General features: G+C 44.9%; 2 protein-coding genes across 4 annotated transcripts in view; one reads left to right on the top strand and one right to left on the bottom strand.

Annotated features, from left to right (window-relative positions):
* Positions 1-8,030, bottom strand: part of PCSK4 (proprotein convertase subtilisin/kexin type 4) — a 90,894-nt gene extending 82,864 nt beyond the window's left edge. Inside the window, 2 exon segments of the mRNA XM_083179451.1 lie at positions 7,637-7,754; positions 8,005-8,030. Coding sequence (XP_083035577.1) covers positions 7,637-7,754; positions 8,005-8,030 — 144 coding nt within the window.
* REEP6 (receptor accessory protein 6) lies at positions 7,987-17,481 on the top strand. Of its 3 annotated transcripts, XM_083183022.1 has the most exons (6): positions 7,988-8,256; positions 9,215-9,308; positions 9,748-9,886; positions 11,202-11,370; positions 11,495-11,568; positions 16,578-17,481. In XM_083183022.1, exons 1-6 carry the CDS (start codon positions 8,142-8,144, stop codon positions 16,593-16,595), a joined length of 609 nt encoding a protein of 202 aa, XP_083039148.1. In that variant the 5' UTR covers positions 7,988-8,141; the 3' UTR covers positions 16,596-17,481. The 3 variants fall into 3 exon arrangements, with proteins under 3 accessions (XP_083039164.1, XP_083039148.1, XP_083039157.1); XM_083183038.1 differs by lacking the exon at positions 11,495-11,568 and having other exon boundaries at positions 7,987-8,256; positions 11,202-11,382; XM_083183031.1 differs by lacking the exon at positions 11,495-11,568 and having other exon boundaries at positions 7,998-8,256.
* Positions 17,482-21,220: the final 3,739 nt, after the last annotated feature.

The following is a 21,220-nucleotide window of genomic DNA, read 5'->3' as shown; positions in this document are numbered from 1 at the left end:
CTACAGATAGAAATCTGCCTTTACTTTCTTCCAGCTGCCATCCATCGGGCCTCAAACGCGGGCTGCCGTATTCGCAGATGATTCGGATTCTGCGCATTAATAGCAACCGTGTTACTGCCATTACCCAGATCAATGATCTTATTGACAAATTTAAAACCCGAGGCTACATCCACTCTGAATTAATCAGAGCTAAAGACAAAGCTCTCAAATTCGAACAGTCCACTCTGCTTCAGAAAAATAGCCCAGGGCCCAACAAAATAGCTAAACTCCCATGGGTTAATAAATTTAATTCAGCGTCACCTGTTATCAACACCATTGCCAAAAAACATTGGCCAGTTATTACTACAGACCCGCAATTGCCATTTTCTACCACATCCCTCATGCCATGTTATTCCCGGGGCAGGAATCTTAAGGATTGGCTGGTGAAAACTGATTTATCTAAAATTAAATCTAAACGAGGCACTGATCCCTCTTCCTTTTTAAATTCAACTTCCCTGGGTTGCACCCGCTGTGGCTGCGTTACCTGCCAGTTCATGCTGGCTGGCAAATCTTTTCCCCATCCCCACACCGGGAAAAGCATCCCTATTAAACACCAGGTCAATTGTGACACTTCTTTCGTAGTGTACCAAATTTTATGCCCGTGTGGTTTGTCCTACATCGGGAAAACCGAGTGTAAATTTAAAGAGCGGATGGCAGCCCACCGCTCTGCCATCCGCAAAGCGTTATCCTCTGGCTCTAGCGAGCAACCAGTGGCTCGCCACTTTATCAATGCTAAGCATCCCTTGTCATCATTGCGCTATCGCATCATTGATACTATTCCATGGTCCATCAGAGGCGGTAACCGCTCTTTAAAATTGATTCAATGTGAGGCCAGATGGATTCATGACCTCGATGTTGTTGCCCCCAAAGGCTTAAATGAAATGATTTCCTATGCGTGCTTTCGTTGACACCTCATCCCCGCCAGCTGACCTGTCATTGCAGTCATGTAATCCTGTTATGTTTATTGTTTTCTGTTAGCATTTGCTCATGTATCGTATGTTTATTCATTTGCATATCATGTTCTGTCAGTATTGCCCTACATGAGTTAGCCTCCGTCAGGCTTTGTTTACAGTATATTGTTTACTGTTTACAGTATATTGGTCCTCACGCTGCGCTCTGCTTTCTCCCATAGTTGCCATGGTGATGGGGGTACACAGCATGGACGTGCGTGACGCTGATGCGCCACGACGTCATCACTAGTGGCGGCTTCCGGATAGACGCAGTGTCCTGCCCGGCGCCGTCCATCACTGTTCACACGGTATATGCATGTCACTATAAAGGTATGTTGTTGCACTATTTCATGTATGTAAGACTTGACAAAAGTTGTTTAATACAACTGAAACGTTGTCCTATTTCATGGCTCCTTGAGTTTTTTTCATTATTGCCTTACTGAGTGCCGCACCAGCTCCTTCTATTTATATATATATATATATATATATATTTATTTAATATAATTAATTAATTATTAATATATATAATAAATGGCACAGCACAGCACCAGAGGTATGCCCCAGCACAGAGGAGACAGTAGTACTACAGGCAGGTAAACAGTTAGACTGTTCTCCTAAGCAGAGGAGAACAGAGTACACAGCAGCACTGAGGGAGACAGCCCCAGCAAATAAAATAATTAATTAGTATTACAGCACAGCACACCAGAGGTAGACCGCACAGAGGAGACAGTAGTACTACAAGTACACAGTTAGACTGTTCTCCTAAGCAGAGGAGAACAGAGTACACAGCAGCACTGAGGGAGACAGCCCCAGCAAATAAAATAATTAATTACAGCACAGCAGCACACCAGAGGTAGACCGCACAGAGGAGACAGTAGTACTACAAGTACACAGTTAGACTACTACACAGCAGCACTGAGAGACAGCACCAGCGATTGCAAAAGCTCAAGGTCAACCTCAAGTTTAAGCTCCAGCAGCAGCAGCACCAACACACCCTCTCCCAACCCACTACTTGACTGGAGTGAAGATGGCGGGCGCGGCAGCCGCTTATAAAGCCTCGCGAAATCCGACGCCGGGAGATGACGTTCTAATCACGCGGACGGACCGAGTCAGGCGGGAATCTCCGAGCGCTGCTCGGAATCGGGCTCGGAATGATGACGTCCGTGGGGGCTCGGATCTCTGAAATCCGAGCCCGCACATCTCTAAATTATACTAGTGTTCCCGCTAGGCTTATTTTACGGGGCGCTGTGCCCTGCCCCTTTTAAAACAGCAGATTTCCGCTCTGCCCGTTTTTGCCCGCCCTGCACAAGTTAATAGCTGCTGCCGCGCTAGAAGTCTCCTCCCGCTGACAGTGTCAGCTTCTAGCACGGCAGCGTGTGGAGTGGACACTCCCCCCCCCCCCCTTCAGCCCTGCAGTCAATGCGGGACGTCTCTTACGGTCTTACCGCAAGGCAGCGCTGCCATTGGTTTCACAGCGCTGCCGATCAGGAAGTGGGCGGGGACATGCTGGACCCGCTGTGTTAGTGTTGGCGCACGGTCTCTCCCGGTATATAGCGGCGCATGAAGCCACCAACAGTAGGTATGACACTCGCAGTGACCGCCCTTCCCACCTCATTTGGTTGCTGGGTATGGCGGCTGTATAGTGTCTATGCCCAGCAGAGGCGTAGGGAGGGCGGAGCCACCGGAGCTCACTCCTCCCCTCCGCAAATGATCCATGGAAGTTTCTACACTAACGTAACGGCGGCAGCGTGTGCCGACGCCTGCCTCCTGCCCGGCGCCTGCCTCCTGCCCGGCTGCTGCTTGGTCCGGCTTCCGGGCAGCGCAGCAGCACTCCAGAGTCACCAGCCTTAAGGAGAAGGATTTCTGCTGCTGCCCTGTTATCTACAGTATCTATTGGTCCAAGGTGGATTTGTTTTTATTTTTTTACTTTTACAGCTAATTAATGTTCGTAAACATAGTAATAAACGAGGTTTGGGGGATTTGTGGGGCCAGGGGGAGGGGGTAGATTCCGTTACAGTGTATTATATAGCGCAGCAGATCCCATTACAGTGTATTATATAGCGCAGCAGATTCCGTTACAGCGTCTTATATAGTGCAGCAGATCCCGTTACAGTGTCTTATATAGCGCAGCAGATTCCATTACAGTGTCTTATATAGCGCAGCAGATCCCATTACAGTGTATTATATAGCGCAGCAGATTCCGTTACAGCGTCTTATATAGTGCAGCAGATTCAGTTACAGCGTCTTATATAGCGTGGCAGATTCCGTTACAGTGTCTTATATAGCGCAGCAGATCCCATTACAGTGTATTATATAGCGCAGCAGATTCCGTTACAGCGTCTTATATAGCGCAGCAGATTGCGTTACAGCGTCTTATGTAGCGCAGCAGATTGCGTTACAGCGTCTTATATAGCGCAGCAGATTGCATTACAGCATCTTATATAGCGCAGCAGATTACTTTACAGCGTCTTATATAGCGCAGCAGATTCCGTTACAGCGTCTTATATAACGCGGCAGATACCGTTACAGCGTCTTATATAGCGCAGCAGATCCCGTTACAGCGTCTTATATATAGCGCAGCAGATTCCGTTACAGCGTCTTATATAGCGCGGCAGATTCCGTTACAGCGTCTTATATAGCGCGGCAGATTCCCTTACAGCGTCTTATATAGTGCAGCGCTAGCTGGACAGCCGTTCCCCTGACATTGAATACCCCCCTAAATCTCGTCCAAAATATTTTGCGCCAGTGGACAGCTATAGACAATGCTTTTGTTAGATAGTATAGTACATACACAACGGAGATACCCATATTCCACATCTTTAATATATGACCACAGGAGACGCAAATTGAAACTCACTACCACAGGTATGGCCAAATGGAAAGGTGCTTTTGAGGGAACTAGCCTACATACAATTATACATTGGTGCAAATAACTAAACAACTTGTTTCAACGTTATGGCATTGTCCAATAACACAACTTTTTTGGAAGGCTGAACAGACATATACTAATATTGATTTGGGTAAATGTATTACCATAATGATGTCTGGGGCGTTGGTACCACTATACTCCTCAAAACCATACAATAACTAAAGTTACGAACTCGTGTAGCAGCGACCTCAAAGAAAACCAGTGGATCCACAGGTATCAAACCCTTATCACTCATACTACTGTACCTCGATTGACCTTTTTATATGGAATGGCCTTGGTGGAAGGTTTACTGGATGTGTAGGCCAGATCCAAAAAGTTTTTTGCTATATAGTTACCCTACTTAATAATACTACCGTCATCAACAAAAGAATATGTGCATACTATTAGACTTATTTATTTATTAACAGTTTCTTATATAGCGCAGCATATTCCGTTGTGCTTTACAAAGGAGACAGTAATACAACAAACAGGGTATTTACAGACAGTCAAAAGGTAGGAGGGCCCTGCTCGCAAGCTTACAATCTACACATGGTATAATACAGAGATGCTTACTGATGGGTCCCCTCTGTTTTAGATCACATTCCACTATGTTAGATACTATATGAGTGTTGATTATCACTGTGATTGTTGTAATTCGGAAGATAACTATTGCTACCTTTCTTTCTATGCTATTGACACATTTATTGTATGTATGCTGTGCAGGAATTTGTCTCTTGTTTGCACGGTTTTCATGTATGATATTGCATATCATGTGATATGAATTGTTTTTTGTAAATAAAATAATAAAAAAAAAAAAAATTGCATCCATGCATTTATATAATAATGATAATGAAAATGAATACATAGCAGTAACATTAGGGACAAAAACTTCACCCCACCAGAAAACACTCAAGTGGGTTCAAAAAAGGGCCTTCCTAAAATCTGCCTCTCTGCACTTACAGTCCTGTACTAATAGCGCCTATCTGCATTCATAGCTACGTCCTAATGGGATGCAGTTACAATCCCAGCGGTCGGAATCCCGGCGTTCAAAATGCCGACGCCGGAATCGCGACCGCCGAAATCCCGACACTTTCTCCCTCTGTGGGTGTCCACGACAGCCATAGAGGGAGAATACATTAGTGTGCCAAGCATAGCGAGTCACCAGGCCCACTGCGTGGCGAGCGCAGCTGCTCTCACAGCCCTGTCCTAATACCCCTCTCTCTTCACTCACAGCTCTTCCCTAATAACCCCCTTTCTGCACTCACAGACCTGTCATAATAACCCCCTCTTTGCATTCACAGCCCTATCCTAATACCTCCATCCCTACACTCACTGTCCTGTCCTAATATCCAATCCTCTGCAATCACAGCCCTTTCCTAATATCCCCCTCTCTACATTCACAGCTGTCCTAATACCCCATCTCTGCGCTCACAGCTCTGTCCTAATACCCCCCTGCACTCACAGCCCTGTCCTACTAACCCCCACTCTGCACTTACAGCCCTTAATATTGTTACTTTTAACATCATTGCGGTTACTTTCCTTCTGCTGTGCCAATGCCATGATTTATTGAGACACTGTTAAGTCATTTAAATTAAATATATTAAACTTACAGTATTTTAAAGCAACTTTATATTTTTACTTGGTTGATTTGTTTACATGATACTTTGAAACTAAAAGAAAATCATATTTAAATAAAAATAAAATGTTTTCACACCCTGGTAGTGGGAGAGGGTAAGCACACCTCCAGCCTGTTGAGATCCTGATCATCTAAATCAGGGGTGGCCAACCAGTCAGAGGTAAAGAGACAAAAAATATCGGTAGTCAATCTAAAGAGCCGGCATCATGCGTGTGCCAAAAAGGGGCGTGGTCTATTTTGACCCCTTGAGTGGGTGTGATACAAATATGCCTCCAATAGTGCAGTGCCATATATACATATGCCCCCAATAGTGCCAGATACACATATGCCCCCCATGGTGCCGGGTATGCACCCACAGTGCCAAAAATCTGGTATGCCCCCACAGTGCCACAAACTGCTATGTCTCCACAGTGCCACAAACTGCTATGCTCCAACAGTGCAACAATCTGCTATGCCCCCACAGTGCCACCAACTGCTATGCCCCCACAGTGCCACCAACTGCCATGCCCCCACAGTGCAAAATTCCTAGCAGCAGCACTCACTATTGTCCCTACATCAGAGAGTGTGTGTGTAGGGGCTATAGTGACAGCAATGGGCATCCCCGTTTGTCACTTTCACTGTCAGTTTCATGGTCAGTGTCCATCAATATCACTCAGCACACAGCACTGACAGCTCACACATTGGCCCTCGTTCAGATCTGATTGCAGTACAAATTTGTTTGGAAAATGGGCAAAACCATGTGCACTGTAGGTGGGGCAGATGTAACATGTGCATAGAGAGTTAAATTTGGGTGGGGTGTGTTGAAAATGAAATCTAAATTGCAGTGTTAAAATAATGCAGCCAGTATTTACCCTGCACAGAAACAAAATAACTCACACAAATCTATCTCTGTCTATACATGTTACATCTGCCCCACCTGCAGTGCACATGGTTTTGCCCATTTTCCAAACAAATTTGTACTGCAATCAGATCTGAATAAAGGCCTGTCTGTGGACTATCATCGCTGTGTGCTGAGAGACAGCAGTGCCCGACCTAGCATAGCTACGAAGCCCTACACACATTGCTATGTGTGTAGGGCCTATTATATATACACAGTCATTTTTGACCCTTGAAATAACAATTTTACACAAAGCAATGAAGAAGCCTTGGCTAGTAAACATAAAGAAGTGAGGACCACACACACTTAGGGGGTTATTCTGGTAGATTCACAAGGCTGCAAATTCGTAGCCTTGCAAGTCCACCAAACCCCACCTTGCGAATGGTGGCCTGGCCGCCACCGATTTGCAGCATCTGTTTGCACGCACTGGCTGCGAATGGATGTTTTACATAAACAGCCTTTGGGGAAACACCCACATCATTCGTTGGTCACCAACTACAGAATGATGTGGAACTAGCACACATATCTAAGGTTGCTCAGAGTAACCTTAGATGTGCGTGCCCATTCTGAAGGAAGTAGGAGGGCAGCTGATGACCGGTTATGTCAGCTGCCCGCCCTGGGTGCCCACGTCACCGGGCGATTACCATTGGAATGCCCATTGGTTTCATGGAAACGCCCATTAAACGCTGGGGATTCCAATGGGTACCCCTGGCCGCAGCCACACGCCCCCCCCACCCACAAGGTTGGGTGCATGCACCAGCAAACAGTTTGTTTGCATCCAGCGTCTGCACATGCGAACGCATATGGACTACCAAACGGACCTGAATAACGTCCTTGTTGCACAGAATTAAATAAAAAGAAAACATTGGGACAATGTCATGGTCACAATTTTTGTACAAATTTTTAAACCTCTGAAAACTGAGAGGAGCTGCTGAACGCAGTGTCCAGCATGTCCGCCGGGGTGTAGATCGTATAGTCGACCCGACTAAGGTCGACAGTCATTAGGTCGACACACTGTTGGGTCGACAGGCAACAAGGTCGACATGGTTTTAGGTCGACAAATGTGTTAGGTCCCGCATTTGTCCCGTCCGCCATGTACAAAGGAGTACAGACATCTACTAGCAGCTGAGGGGGATTGGATGCGACTTCTTCAAGTGTATCTGTGTATGGGCAACTGTGTGTTCACGGCCGGGCGGAGTGCCTCAGCTTCAGTGCCGGGAGATCACCTGTCCCATGCTGGTAAAGCCAAACTTCCTGGCAATCCTATTCGTCTCCTCCGGGCCCCCGCGCACCTGCACGGCCCAGCTGTTGGTGTACACCAGGATTGCCAGAGCACAGCGCAGGCTGAGTCACAGGGCAAGGGCCTCCCTAACTACCCCCATAAACTTCCAGGCGCCCACAGACGCTATCACTATAGCAACAGCGCGGGGTGAGAAAGTTGGGCATGGATGTGGGGGATTCTAGTCTAGGCGGAAGAACACGACACTCCGGCTGCAGCAGCAGTGCCGCGCACACCGGTGGATGAGCAGGGGGTAATGATGATGTATTGTACAATGAATGCAGCCAGTCACAATGACACCTTTGGCCCCCGCACCTGTATGATAAGCAAGGCACGCCCATCCTCGGTGATTGGCGGCCGGACCCGTGACGTAGCAGCTCGTGGCTAGGCATCCCAGGACAGGAGAGAGTGCGGGTCTCTCTGCTGCACTTGTCTCGGTAGCCGTCGCCATCATGCCGTCTCTCCGGGAGCGGTTTCGTAATTACCTGAACGGGGATAATGTCGTGTCCCGGTTGTTGGGGAGAGTTCAGGAGAAGACCGGCATCAAGAAGGATTACCTGGCAACCGGTGAGCGGACCGTTACCCTGTATGGGGGGAGAACAGCCCCTAGTACCCTATGACCGGAGTCCTCACGGTTTCCAGTCTCTCCGCCGCTATTGACGCCATAGGCGGTGTTTGCAGATTACACAAATACTTGGGGGACTAAGTAAAAACCGGACCCTGGGGTCCCTGTGATAGCTTTCACCAGGGACATGGGGAAGAGGAGATTACAGCCTCCTAGTGTGGTCCGGACCGTTCCGGTTTTTATTAGACCCCCCAGACCATGAAGAGAGGCTTTATTTTCCCCTTTCTCCTCTCGCTGGTGACAAGTGTCAGAGCAGTAACACCAACCCCCCCCCCCCCCCCCCCTAACGGACACTACAAGCTCCAGAATGACTTATTTACAGTTTCTTATATATGCAGCAGAACTGGATAACAACAGGCAGACTTGGAGGTAGGAGAGCCCTGCTGCAAGCTTACAATCTATATGGAAATAGGAGGGAAATGGAATGGTGCCTGTCCTGTTTTAACCCATATTCGGTACTTGGGGAAGAAAAAAATCTACGCCGGGAATGTCACCCCCAATGTCTGCGTTAGTGTCAGGCGGTAAGGTCACACTCGCTGCTGTGTGTGCTGGCATACTGCCCCTGCCCTGTGTACACTTGTGTCACACCTGTAGTCATCCAGACCATTATTGCTGCTGACAAGGCATGCACACAGGGGGAGGGGGAGGTGATTGTCTGGTGACACTAATCGTGTATAGTGAACCTGTACTGCTTACAGAGCCAGACACCGGATTATAGCCATGTATTAGCTGTAACTCCTATTTATAAAATGTAATACATGCAATAGACTTGCAAACTAGTAAAACAAACTTATTTCCGTTAAATACATGAGAAAATGTTGGTTTTCTTTTTACATCATAAATATTGCTGTGCTGGATTTATCCTGCCTTTATAATCAGATCCTCTTTCTCTCCCACTAGGCTCCGTATGTTCGCTGGGCTTTTACCTTATATTTGGCTATGGGGCTTCACTGCTCTGCAATTTAATTGGGTTTGCATATCCTGCCTACACGTCGTAAGTATTTCTTTCTTCGCAAGGCTTCTATCCTCTTGACTGAGTAAAAATTGATATTGAACTCCCCCCCCCCCCCCCCCCCCCCCCCCCCCCAATCATGCATGCAAAGTTTCGAAACCTTTCGAAAAGGATTTATCTTGAACAGGTTGTCAGTTGTGTAAACTAATAGTGTTCAGACTATCAGATTGGTCACTCAACAGTCAATGCCGATATATCTGTAGTGCATGTATGTACAGGGGACCCGTGGACCACCTGTACACTGACTAACCTCACAGCTAAATGGGCAAATTTCAACATCCACCCATTTGTGGCATCTGGTCCTACGTATTGAGCAGCCAATTGGTGTTAATAGCTTGATAAACTTATCACAACAAGGTGTCAGCTGCTTTCTTATGTGTACCCAGTATCATCTGACATCTATGTCTCTCTTCTTTCCTAGAATTAAAGCCATTGAGAGTCCAGATAAAAAAGATGACACAATATGGCTGACATACTGGGTGGTTTATGGAGTGTTCAGCGTTGTGGAGTTTTTTTCTGATCTATTTCTCTTCTGGTTTCCTTTTTATTATCTGGGAAAGGTGAGATGACTTCAACATTGCATACTAATGTATTTTGATTGTAGAATACTGACAGGCCAAGTGCATAGAAAAACTGCTTGTGAATTATCTACCATATACAAATATGGCTCTTTGTGGGGCTTACTCACTCAAAGTCCCATTATATATAAAGAAATATTAGTTGTGTTTTTTTTTAGTAATGTGCCTGTACAATATTACGGGCATGGTAGGGGACGCCTAATATTCAGCAAACTCTGACAACTGTCAGTTTGCCTGTAAGAAGAAATGCAATCTAAAAATCCTAGAGTCCTGCAGCTCTGTCCCTTCCTATGTGATATGGGAAAGAGGTCTGGGATTCAACGAGTACTCTGAGCAGGTCCCATTGTTGCCGCCTCACTCTGTGCTGTACAAATGCATAACATCTGATCATAAATACCCATAAGCTGGTATGGGGGTGGGTAAGTATCACTGCCACTTCAGTGTCTATTACCAGTTACTTATATAGCATACACCAGGGGTTCTCAAACTATTTTGCTTTGGGGCCCAGTCAGGCAATAAAAATTATTACAGCATCCCAGCAAGTTACTAAATAATGGGTGCCACGTGAGGCACAGGCATGCCAGCATTGTGAATGCATAAAATATTGCAAGGAGTCTGGAAAACTAGTTAAACTGTCTTACTTCAGACTCCTTGGATCACTGACTGAGAGATTAGAAAAATCCTCAGCCTGACGTTCCGCATCATGGACTTGTGACCCCATGCTTAGATGGTTGTGACCCACTTTGGTGTCAGAACCCATGGTTTGAGAACCGCTGGCATACACATTCAGCAGCACAGAGAATATTTGAACATTCACATCCGTCTCTGCCCTAGTGGAGATTACAATCGTTATTCCCTACCACACAATAATTTTAGGGTTAGGTTAATTGGCTCCCAACAAAATACTCAGTATATTTTTGTAGGAGGGAATTGGGAGTACCAAGCGTAACCCCACGCAAGCACAGGGAGCATATACAAATGCAGTAGCAGTGTTACTGATCAAGGGGACAGACTGCAGCTTTTCAAAGCAGCTGCACTTGTACCAGAGCAATGCTGAATTGCTCCAATAATTAAGTATACTGCGTGGCCAGTTAGATAATTATTTGTCAGTGTGAGCAGAATTTCTTGCATTGTTAACAAGCAGTTTGCTGGTAGCCAATAGGTAGGTAAAGTTTATTGGGAATAATCCTGTAATATATTCTTGCAGTGTCATGTTTCTGTTTTATGCAGATACCAATATATATGAGATAAGCTTCTTCCATAGTGCCCTTGCTTAACCTTTCTTGCTTCTTTGCAGTGTGCTTTCCTGCTCTGGTGTATGGCTCCTTTTTCATGGAATGGGTCCCAAATTATTTACAGCCGCTTCATCCGTCCATTCTTCCTAAAGCACCAGCAGGCTGTAGACAGCGTAGTGAATGATCTGGGAGGTCAGGCTCTGAACACAGCAGAAAATGTTGCCAGGCATGGTATGTTATGAGGTTTGTTTCATGTGGCCAGAGCTTCCTAATGAAGACACCATCACACACTTGTGCTTTTTGTTTAATCAATTTCTCTTTCAAATTTGTTTCCACTTTCTCCCTAATGCCACAGTTGTGCAGACTCTATCCAGCAGCAGATCTCTCCTGGCTCATGAAGGGGGTCAGCAGGCACTTCCCAGCACCTCTGTATGTACCAAAATTCTAAATCTAGAGAGCTCAGTTTGGTACTGCCCATTTTATTAATGCTTTAGAGATGTTACGACCCAAGCATTCCTTTCCCCACTATAAAATAAGAGCAATGGTAAAGTGCCAGAATATTTAGTACACCTATGAAGATTCATGGCCAGATTGGCTCTCTGGGTTTAATTTAGAGATGTATACATTGATTCTGTAGAAAGAATGCAATATTTAATGGGCTAATACACCTCCAGTGCTAATCTCTTCTCTTCTAATTTTTGTTTTTTGCTAAACGTTTAATAACTGGATCCTTGTAGAGACGACTTTCAGTAATTACCTCACTTCTCCTTTACAAATCTTTGTCATGGTGTCTTTATTCTTTAATGTCCTTTGTTGGTATGTAGCGGGGATTTTTCATAGGCTTCCTTTACCCTCAAATGATCTTAAAGAACACACGGTACTTGTTTCCTAGCATGGGACCCGACCGACCCGATTTTCAGGCTGTAAAGACGTTTTTAACGCACTTTGAAAATCGGTCGCATCACATGCCATTATAATGGCATGCGACCAACCCGATTTTTACATTGGACTCAATGTAAAAATGGTGCAGCGTGCCCCGCGAGGGGATGCGTAATACGTCTGAAGTAATGCGGGGCTCGCCACGATTTGGGCTCGGTGGCTCGCTACGTTCGACACACTATATATAATAAAGTCCACACCGACGTGGATAGTGGGAGTATGAAAAGGTCGGAGGACGCGTACCGCCACCCCTCACGGGCTCGCTGCGTTCGCCATGCTTCGGGTTGATCGTGGCATTAACAATGGGGGGGGCATACAATGAAAAATGGGGTCTGGGGGGGGCATTTAACATTGGGGCCAATGTAAAAGTCGGGTCGATTGCGTCGCAAGCGATTTGGTTGCATGCAATGCGATCGACCTGATTTTCATACAATTAAAATCGGTGGCGCCGTGCTAGGAAACAAAGTACCGAACAAACTTATTATTGGTATTCTTTTTGCGCCCCCAAGGGTTCCACAATTCCTGACAACAAAGTACATAGACAAGAAAACAGTGACTTGCAGTATAAGACAATGCCATATAAATACATGTATCTGTGGTCATAACACTTAAATTAGCAGGGTCCAGTGCCATCTAGGGAGTAGATAATATAAGTAAGGGAACGAAACCTTAGGAAAAAGGGTCTTGCTCATAGAGATGGCCAAAATGGATCATTAAGACGAGCCGGGATCTGACGGGTCTCTCAGTGAAAATATACGGCTCTTTTAGACTGAACCTCGACTCACTTTAAAAAACAAAAACAAAAAAAAGGGGGAATATACATGACCGAGTAAAAACACTGATCGATGGCTGGGTGCAGAATCGCCATCGATGGTAACCATCGATGGCGTCTGCACCGATGGCCATCCCTGGCAGCAGCAGCTAATCTTTCTATCACTTGTAGTCAAAGCACTGTACTTAGTCTCCAGAGGTAGTACATCTCAGCTGCCACAGGTGGCAGCACTGAGATCAGGAAATGCATTGTAATGGAAAACGAAACTGAAACGGATCACCGGTACTTATTTCTTAGTACGGCCACAATCGCGGGCATCGTGTACCTTAAAGTTAAGGTACACGATGCCCGCGATGGACCCGATTTCCTTCTAAATCAGGTCCATTTTGCCGGCAAAGGCAAAATCGCGGCCATTGACATTGCCCCCGACGCGATGCCCGCGATTTTGCCATAGGCTTCAATGTTAAAATCATTTTTAACATTGAAATCGGGAGCATTGTGTCGGTCTTGTGCCATTATAATGGCACAAGATGAGATGGACTTGATTAAGTCCATCTCACATAGGAAACTGTGAAATGGGCCAATATGACCCATTTCACATTGTATATGGCCCCGTCACCCCACGATTGACGCAAACCCGAAGCGTGGCGAGCGGCGGCGGTGCGCGTCCTCCGACCTTTTCATTCCCCCTACTATCCACGTCGGCGTGGAGTTGAGAATATAAAGTGTGGCGAGGGGACGCGTATACCTGTGAAGTAATACGCTGCGCTCGCCACACTTTATATTCTCAACTCCACGCCGACGTGGATAGTAGGGGAATGAAAAGGTCTGAGGACGCGCACCGCCACCCCTCGCAGGCTCGCTGCGCTCGCCACGCTTCGGGTTCGCGTCAATCGTGGGGTGGCGTTGAGGGTGTCAAATTGGGGGTGTAGGGAATATTTTACATTGAATCTAATGTAAAATCGGGTCCCAGGGACCCTATTCACATTTGATTCAATTAAAAAATCGCGTCTGTCGCATCGCATGCGATTTGGTCGCATGCGATCTTTCCGACACGACCACCCCGATGGAAATTGGGGTGGCCGTGCTAGGAAACAAGTACCGGATCACCTTTTTGGGATCGGCGGTTCACTCGTTCTTGAATGGGATCGGTTCAAAAGATCCGGTTCGTTCGCGAACGACCCATCGCTACTCAGCAGAGCTTACATTCTAAAGGTGTGGGGAAGACACTGGGGTAGACTGGATCATGGGAAAGTGCATTAGGCTTAGAGCTGGAGGGCTTTTGATAAAGAAGTGGGTATTGATAGTTTATATGGAGGAAATCCTTAGGTAGGAAGCAACACAAACAAAATCTTGGGAGTGGGAGGCATTCATTTGTGGCTTTAAGAGGGCTGGCAGGAGTGTGAAGGGTGATTAGGTCAGAGATCTAAATGGGGATTATTGGAAATTGCTTTGTACATTAGTGTGAGAATTGGGTGCTGAACATGTGCTTCCCTTCAGGGAGCAAGGTAAGGTGGGCAGCAGAATTAAGGGCCTTATTCTGGTTTGTTCCTTCTGGCAAATTCCTTCTTAGATGGACAAAACCATGTACACTGCGGGTGGGGCAGATGTAACTTGTGCAGAGAGAATTAGATTTGGGTGGGGTTTTTCTTCAAAGTGAGATCTATATTGCAGTGTAAAATCATGCAGTCAGTATTTTCCCTGCACAGAAACAAAAAAACTCACCCAAATCTCATTCTCTCTGCACATGTTACATCTGCCCCCCTGCAGTGCACATGGTTTTATCCATCTAAGAAGGATTTTGTCAGAAAGAATGAACTAGAATAAACCCCTAAGTCTCATTTGGAGTAAAGAGAGGTAGGTGTTAAGCCCCGTACACACGGGGGAGATATATTGCTCAGCGATATATTTCTAGCAATATATTTCTAGCAATATATTACTGAGCAATATATTGCTCAGTGTCCCCTTTTCATCAGTGACCAGATGGTCGCTGATGAAAAGGAACCTCAGCCGGCGGTGCCGCAGAGGGAATCAGCTAAGCGATTAGAATGGGGCAGAAAATGGGAGCGTGCACCCGGCGATTTATCGCCGGGGCACACTCCCATCACTGGCAATATATTTGCCAGCGACCATATTTCCAGCGATTTCAGCCCCTATCGCCCCCGTGTGTACACCGCTTTAGTGATTTCTTTCTAGCGGAGGTCAATGTAGTCCCATCCAAAAATGACCAATGAGTGGACAAGGGTCTTTGTAGCATCTGTGGTGCAAAGGTCTGATCCTGGAAATATTCTGAAATTGATATGGCAGGACTGCAAATGTGCTAAATGTTGGTTGAAGGAGACAGCGGGCGGAAGGCCAACTCAAAGACCGCAAATTTGAGAGATTCGACAGGTCAAATTATAACTGGTATGTAGTAGAGAGGAAAGAACCACACTTGCCTTTTTTTGCTTTTAAATTTAATTTGGGAACTCCTTTTGTCACCATACTGAAATGAGAGATAACAACTTTCTGCCCCTCAACCTACCAATGTGGCTTTTATTTGTTTCTTTATTTATACATAATATAACTTAAACTGCTTTTGTGATCTCGGTAATTTGTACTAATTACAGCTCTAGCATGAAATGGGTCTGTTCCAAACTGAGCTCTTATCTAGCAGATACGTATCCTGGTTGTGTGGTGTCACCTTGCTTTTCTAGTAGTCACGGATTAGTACGCTAATTTCCTGCATTAGATTGGATGTTTTGTACCCATAATTGTGTGGTGTAATAGCATTGCTCTGCTATTCCCTCATGGTTGACATTCCCATGCTCATTCCAGTAAGTGTTACATGGTCTCTGTATTACTCTTGCAGCCTCTTGTGCTTTTTATGTAAGCACAAATGCTGCAAATGTAAGTAATCTAAAATGAAATCCCTTGTGCAATGCATTCCAAAAGCAATAGCCTGCTACGACTCCCATTGTCTGTATTTTATTACATATGTAAACCATACTGTCTTTACACATTCTTTGCAGCTTTGGTCTCTTGCACTAAAACTATTAGTTACATCGGGGTATGTAAAGGAATGAGTTTGCCTTATTTCACCTTTCTGAAGCTCCGGTGTCTTCAATATTTTTGTACAAAACACTAATGCCTTCCTCCTTTTACCGAAAACCTTTACTTTTGCTATATTCCAAGACTTCTGATCTCAAATTTGTACCCCATGTTGGTTTGGATTCCTAACTTTTTAACTGTCTTTGAACTCCACTAAAAGGACAGTGGCTGAGTTTTTGGCTTATTGGATATTTTTCATCTGCCAATTATGGACTATACCTGTTTGCCACACATGTTACCTTTTTAAGGAACAGTGGTCTTTTGTATTAAGTAACTTTTTTTGCATATGCCTGGGAGCATCAACTGAAAAGGTACCATATATATACTCGAGTATAAGCCTACTTTTTCAGAACCGTTTTTAAGCTGAAAAAGCCCCCGTCTGTTTTCCCATTTTTTTGTTGTAAAATTAGGTGCCTTATATTCGGGTCGACTTATACTCGATTATATACGGTAATTCCAGTTATGGTTTTGTCTGGGTAAAATTTTGTGTGTATAATACAGGGAGTCTCGAAAACCTGGCCTAGTTTACATAGTTTTTTTGCAGTATTGCGGTTTCATACAACACACTTGCTCACCTTTCCGTTCTTTCTTTGTAACCGTTTTTTAACTATGTAACTTTCTTTTTTTTCCTGTTTAGCAATCAAAGGAGCAATGATCCAGTCTTTGGAAGCCGAAAAGAACAAATGATGGATTTTCTTTGCTTCTAGGATGTCTCAACATTTGAAAGTCTTTTTCCTATAAACAAACTAATTTTCTATTTCATTCCATATTTTCTAAAAATATGTATTTATTACTAGCTGTAATCTCTAGTAGGAGTTTGCTACATACAAGGGTGTGAAAAGGTTTCAGTCTTCAAGGCAGATGCCATTCTTAATACTGGTATCTTATGAAAATGCCATGACCAATAAATGTGAATCTGTGGTTTGTTTGAAGGCAGACTGTTCATTATGTTCTACAGACATATGTGCATGGGGGAGTAATGCAGAGCTGGTCCTATTCCTTGTTCACTTTAAACGGGTGTCCAGCTTTGTACAAGCAGTGCAGCCATACTCTTAAACAAGTTTTGTCCTTACATGTGAGTCACTTAATTACAGTCCTACAGAGGTGTTTAACACGTTTCAGTCCTCCATCCCAGAGGATGAGAAATAGCATAGTGATATCTGGTGTTCTAGGTCAGGAACCTACACCAAAATGTTTGCATGAAATACCACCTGACCTACCTCAAAATTGCATCAATATTCATGAATAAAGCATACTGCATACGAACACACCGGATAGAATGGTTAAGGTGGCACTATAGATAATGATTTAGATATGAGCACTCCTAAAACTTCCTTGCTTAACATTTAGTAGGTTATTGGGTGGGGTTTTTTTTTTCTCCCTCTTGGAGGGAAGGTGAATATATATTGACATCTTCTTATTAACGTATTTATCGTAATGTTTGCAGATAAGCACAGTTTGAGCCAGATAATTCAGCATAGTGTTGTCCATTTCATTTGTATGTGTCTAATGTTTAATAAATTTAAGTTTTTTTGTTTTTATGTTGTGGTGACCTTGTCCTCTAGTATGTGAGACAATAGCCAGTGAGCAGATTTGATGGGCGAGTATACCTAAGGCTGGGTTATAGTGTTCATTCTAGCACCCACTATTTTTAAAAACCCATGCAGTTCCTTTTCCCTGCCTGGGGTGTCGCTGTCTGCTGTAGTGCTTCTAGCACATTGTGGTCGGTATATCAGCACGGATATGCAAACCAGACCTGTGCTAGACATACCACAGCAGACCGCAACACCCCAGGCAGGGAACAGGAACTGCATGGTTTTTCAAAGATAGCGGGTGCTAGATCGAATACTGGATTAACGCAGATATATCTGCAGTTTAAAACTCCTCTGCAGAAATATCTCTTGATGGTTTGGGCAGCTTGTTCTTCATACTTACTGCCAGATAAATCTATACCGACGTCACGGCTTGTGCAATCCAATCCCTGCTGGCTTTTCCAATGTTTATCAGCAGTTTGCAGTTACAGAACGCATTATGTGCCAATATATTTTAAGATCGACTGTGTTTCACGGCCGATGAGAGATGTTTGTGGATGTTATTCAGACCTATTGCTAGTACACACTGGCTGCCAGGCAAACCATATATTAGCATCCCAATGAAACTGGTACCTGTAGTGGAAAGAATATTAGACCACTTTGATTTTCAGAGTTGTGCTAGGATATACGACTTTTTAAATCCTGAATCTCTGCACACTTAAATAGTGTTTTCGGTACTTGTGTACTAGAACAGGGCGCCCATTGCATACCATATCGCATGTGATGCGATATCGGCCGATGTTCTACAATGGCATACAATTTAAAAATTGTATGCCATTGTATATGGCATACAATGCGATTTATAAATTGTATAAGCACCCTAATGGGTGCTTACAATGCTTAAATGCACCCCCACGCCACCCCCAAGTATAAACGTGAACCCGAAGCGTGGCGAGCACAGTGCGCCCGCATGAGGCGGCGGTACGCGTTGTACAACCTTTACATACCCTTACATACCTTCACTATCCATGTCGGCGTGGAGTTGATTTTATAGAGTGTGGCGTTTTATAAAGTGTGCCTTCACCGGTATCCGCGGGGCTCGCCATGCTTCGAGCTCGCTACGCTCGCCACACTTTAGAAAATCAACTCCACGCCGACGTGGATAGTGGGGGTATGAAATGGTTGTAGGACGCGTACCGCCGCCCCTCGTGGGCTCGCCGCGCTTCCCAGGCTTCAGGTTCACGTTTATACTTGGGGGGGTGGCGTGGGGGTGCATTTTAGCATTGTAAGCACCCATTAGGGTGCTTAAACAATTTAATATTGTATATGGGTCAAAATCGCATGCCATCGGGTGTATGGCATGCGATAAAAAATTGGGCGACTAATTATCGTGGGCGCCGTGCTAGTACACAAGTACCGTGTTTTCATATAGGGCCTTTTTCCAATAAACTGTTTTCTGTTTAGAAGGAATCTTTCACTGAGAATGCAACCACTTTTTATCATACTATGATCACAGTGGGTAAATATAGGGGATGGTCAATCCCGGGTCATGACTATTAGGACCCTGGCCCATTCAACTGATATTTGGCAGGTGGGATATAATGTCCTGCTTGCCGAACGATGAAAAGGGGGTGTGAGCTAGACCATCAATGGTGTTCTTGGCAAAACGGGCCCGACTGTTTTTAAAGTCAGGTCCGTTCTGCCAGGATGCCTGTCGCCACAGAAAATCATAATCCATGAGTTGCTTATCCTATTGGAGATGATGTGAGGCTGAAGCCTACAAGCTTTTAAGGCAGGGGCAGGAGAAACCTGGAGAGGTATAGTTAAGGCCAGTGGCTGTGATGTAATATAGGTCCTGAGCAGCAAAGGTCCAGCTGAGATGGGGTCAAACTGTAAGAGCCGTGGTGCTGTAATTGGCGAAGTGGAGACGGCGCACAGAATTGCCTCTCTTCCCCTTAAATTAATATTTCCTCTAACTCTGAATCCGATGCATTATTTATCTCCATTAGATTGCTATAAACACTGGCTTTTTTTTTTTTTATGTGTTCTGGTATGGTTTATTGCTGCTATGCCAGTGTACATACGTGCTAATGTAAAGCTGTTGGGGCTATGAAAATAATTCTGGATTCCATATGATCCTTCTCCAGTGAAATTTTGTATAGCTTGCCCTATAGGCTTTTCTATGCAATATGGTGTTGCCTATCCTACCCAAGCTACCAAATGTTATATATTTTTTGTACCTTGATGCATACAGGCTAATTTCAGACTAATTGAATTTGATGGGGACTAATGAGCTTTGCAGGGTGGCAGCAGGTATTTGATGCTGAGATTACCGCTTCGCAGATATGTATGTATGTATGGTTTGCTATGAAAAACTGGACACCAAAATGCAGACCTATGTTAACATAGACACAACCCAAAAAACCCAGAAAAACTCATGTTGACAATTCTGCCTGTCGCCTTAATGATCCACACCCATATTTCATATTGTAAGGTCACACGGGATATGGTCATTGGATCACCAGCATTTAGGTTGACATAGGGTTTTTTGAGCCAACATGTGCCGACAGGCGGTATTTCATGCCCTACCATCCACTAGGGCGTGGTGGGAGAATAAAATAGTCGACATAATGCTGGTGACCTAATGATGCATACGCGGTCACACAGTGCCAAAGCCGTCAACCAGGGTCCATGCAGGGTAGGACGCTCTGTAACTAGAGCAGGCATTCCCAACCACGGTCCTCAAGGCACACCAACAGTGCAGGTTTTGTAGATATCCAGGCTTGATATCTACTTAATTAGAATCTGATTAAACCATCTGTGCTAAAGCCTGGATATCCCTAAAACCTGCACTGTTGGTGTGCCATGAGGACCGTGGTTGGGAATGCCTGCTCTAGACTCTGAGAGAGTTATTTTAATCACATATTCTTATACGAAGTGCCTGCATTGGGCTAGTGATTTTACTAAATATTCAGAATAATGCATGAAATCATTTAACCAATCAAAGGAGAAATAAAGCAGAGTGGACATCTATTTAATTATAATCTTAACATAGTGTATGTCAGGGGTAAGCACCCTGAAACTACACATCCCAGCATACCCTGACACAGGTTTAGCATATACTAATTTCAAAATTGAGGAAGAGGGATACTAGAACATGTAGTTTGATGTATAAGTAGCATACTCCCTTATATATGTAAAGGAGATTAGTTTGGAACTCCCTGCAAGATAGAAGATGTTATAGATCCCCGAAGAATATAGACAGGGGTATTAAAATATATATATTTCTCTTTCAATGGTCCTGGTGACACAGCTCAACACTGGGATGTAGGAGGGTCCGAAGGAGCCAGGCACCTATCCTAAAGTTTTAGAGGGTAGGCTCCTCCCCTACTGCATCCCTGGACTCTTCAGTTCGTGTTAGGTGCCCACTGGAGTGGGTGCTATTCTAAAGGGCTGCAGGAGCAGCCAAAGAATTAGAGTAGTTAGGGGATTTTTATTGTTTTATTAACTTTCACCCTAGCTAGGTAGGCACAGTGTGAGGATTCTCATAGTGAATCCTCACACTGCTAGCGCAGCAGGAGCTGACAGAAGCGCGTCCTGTCAGCTCACTGTGCACAGGGGAGACACTGTCTGGTCTCCCTGTGCAGCGCTTATAGCCTTTTCTAAGAGGCTGCCTGGGCTCCGGAGTACCCTGAAACCGGCTCCACATTTAGGTGGGGATCATGGGGGACAGGCGCTCCGTGATGGC

This window comes from Crinia signifera, chromosome 1, assembly GCF_055691185.1.
Source record: "Crinia signifera chromosome 1, ASM5569118v1, whole genome shotgun sequence".
In the NCBI taxonomy this organism is placed as follows: Eukaryota; Metazoa; Chordata; class Amphibia; order Anura; family Myobatrachidae; genus Crinia; species Crinia signifera.
This window is presented reverse-complemented; position numbering and strand designations above follow the sequence as displayed.

Bases quoted from the DNA above. Each gene is read 5' to 3' on its own strand.
- REEP6 (XM_083183022.1), top strand. From the start codon at position 8,142: ATGCCGTCTCTCCGGGAGCGGTTTCGTAATTACCTGAACGGGGATAAT. The intron at 9,309-9,747 runs GTAAGTATTTCT...CTTCTTTCCTAG, and splicing joins GCATATCCTGCCTACACGTC to AATTAAAGCCATTGAGAGTC. The intron at 9,887-11,201 runs GTGAGATGACTT...GCTTCTTTGCAG, and splicing joins CTTTTTATTATCTGGGAAAG to TGTGCTTTCCTGCTCTGGTG.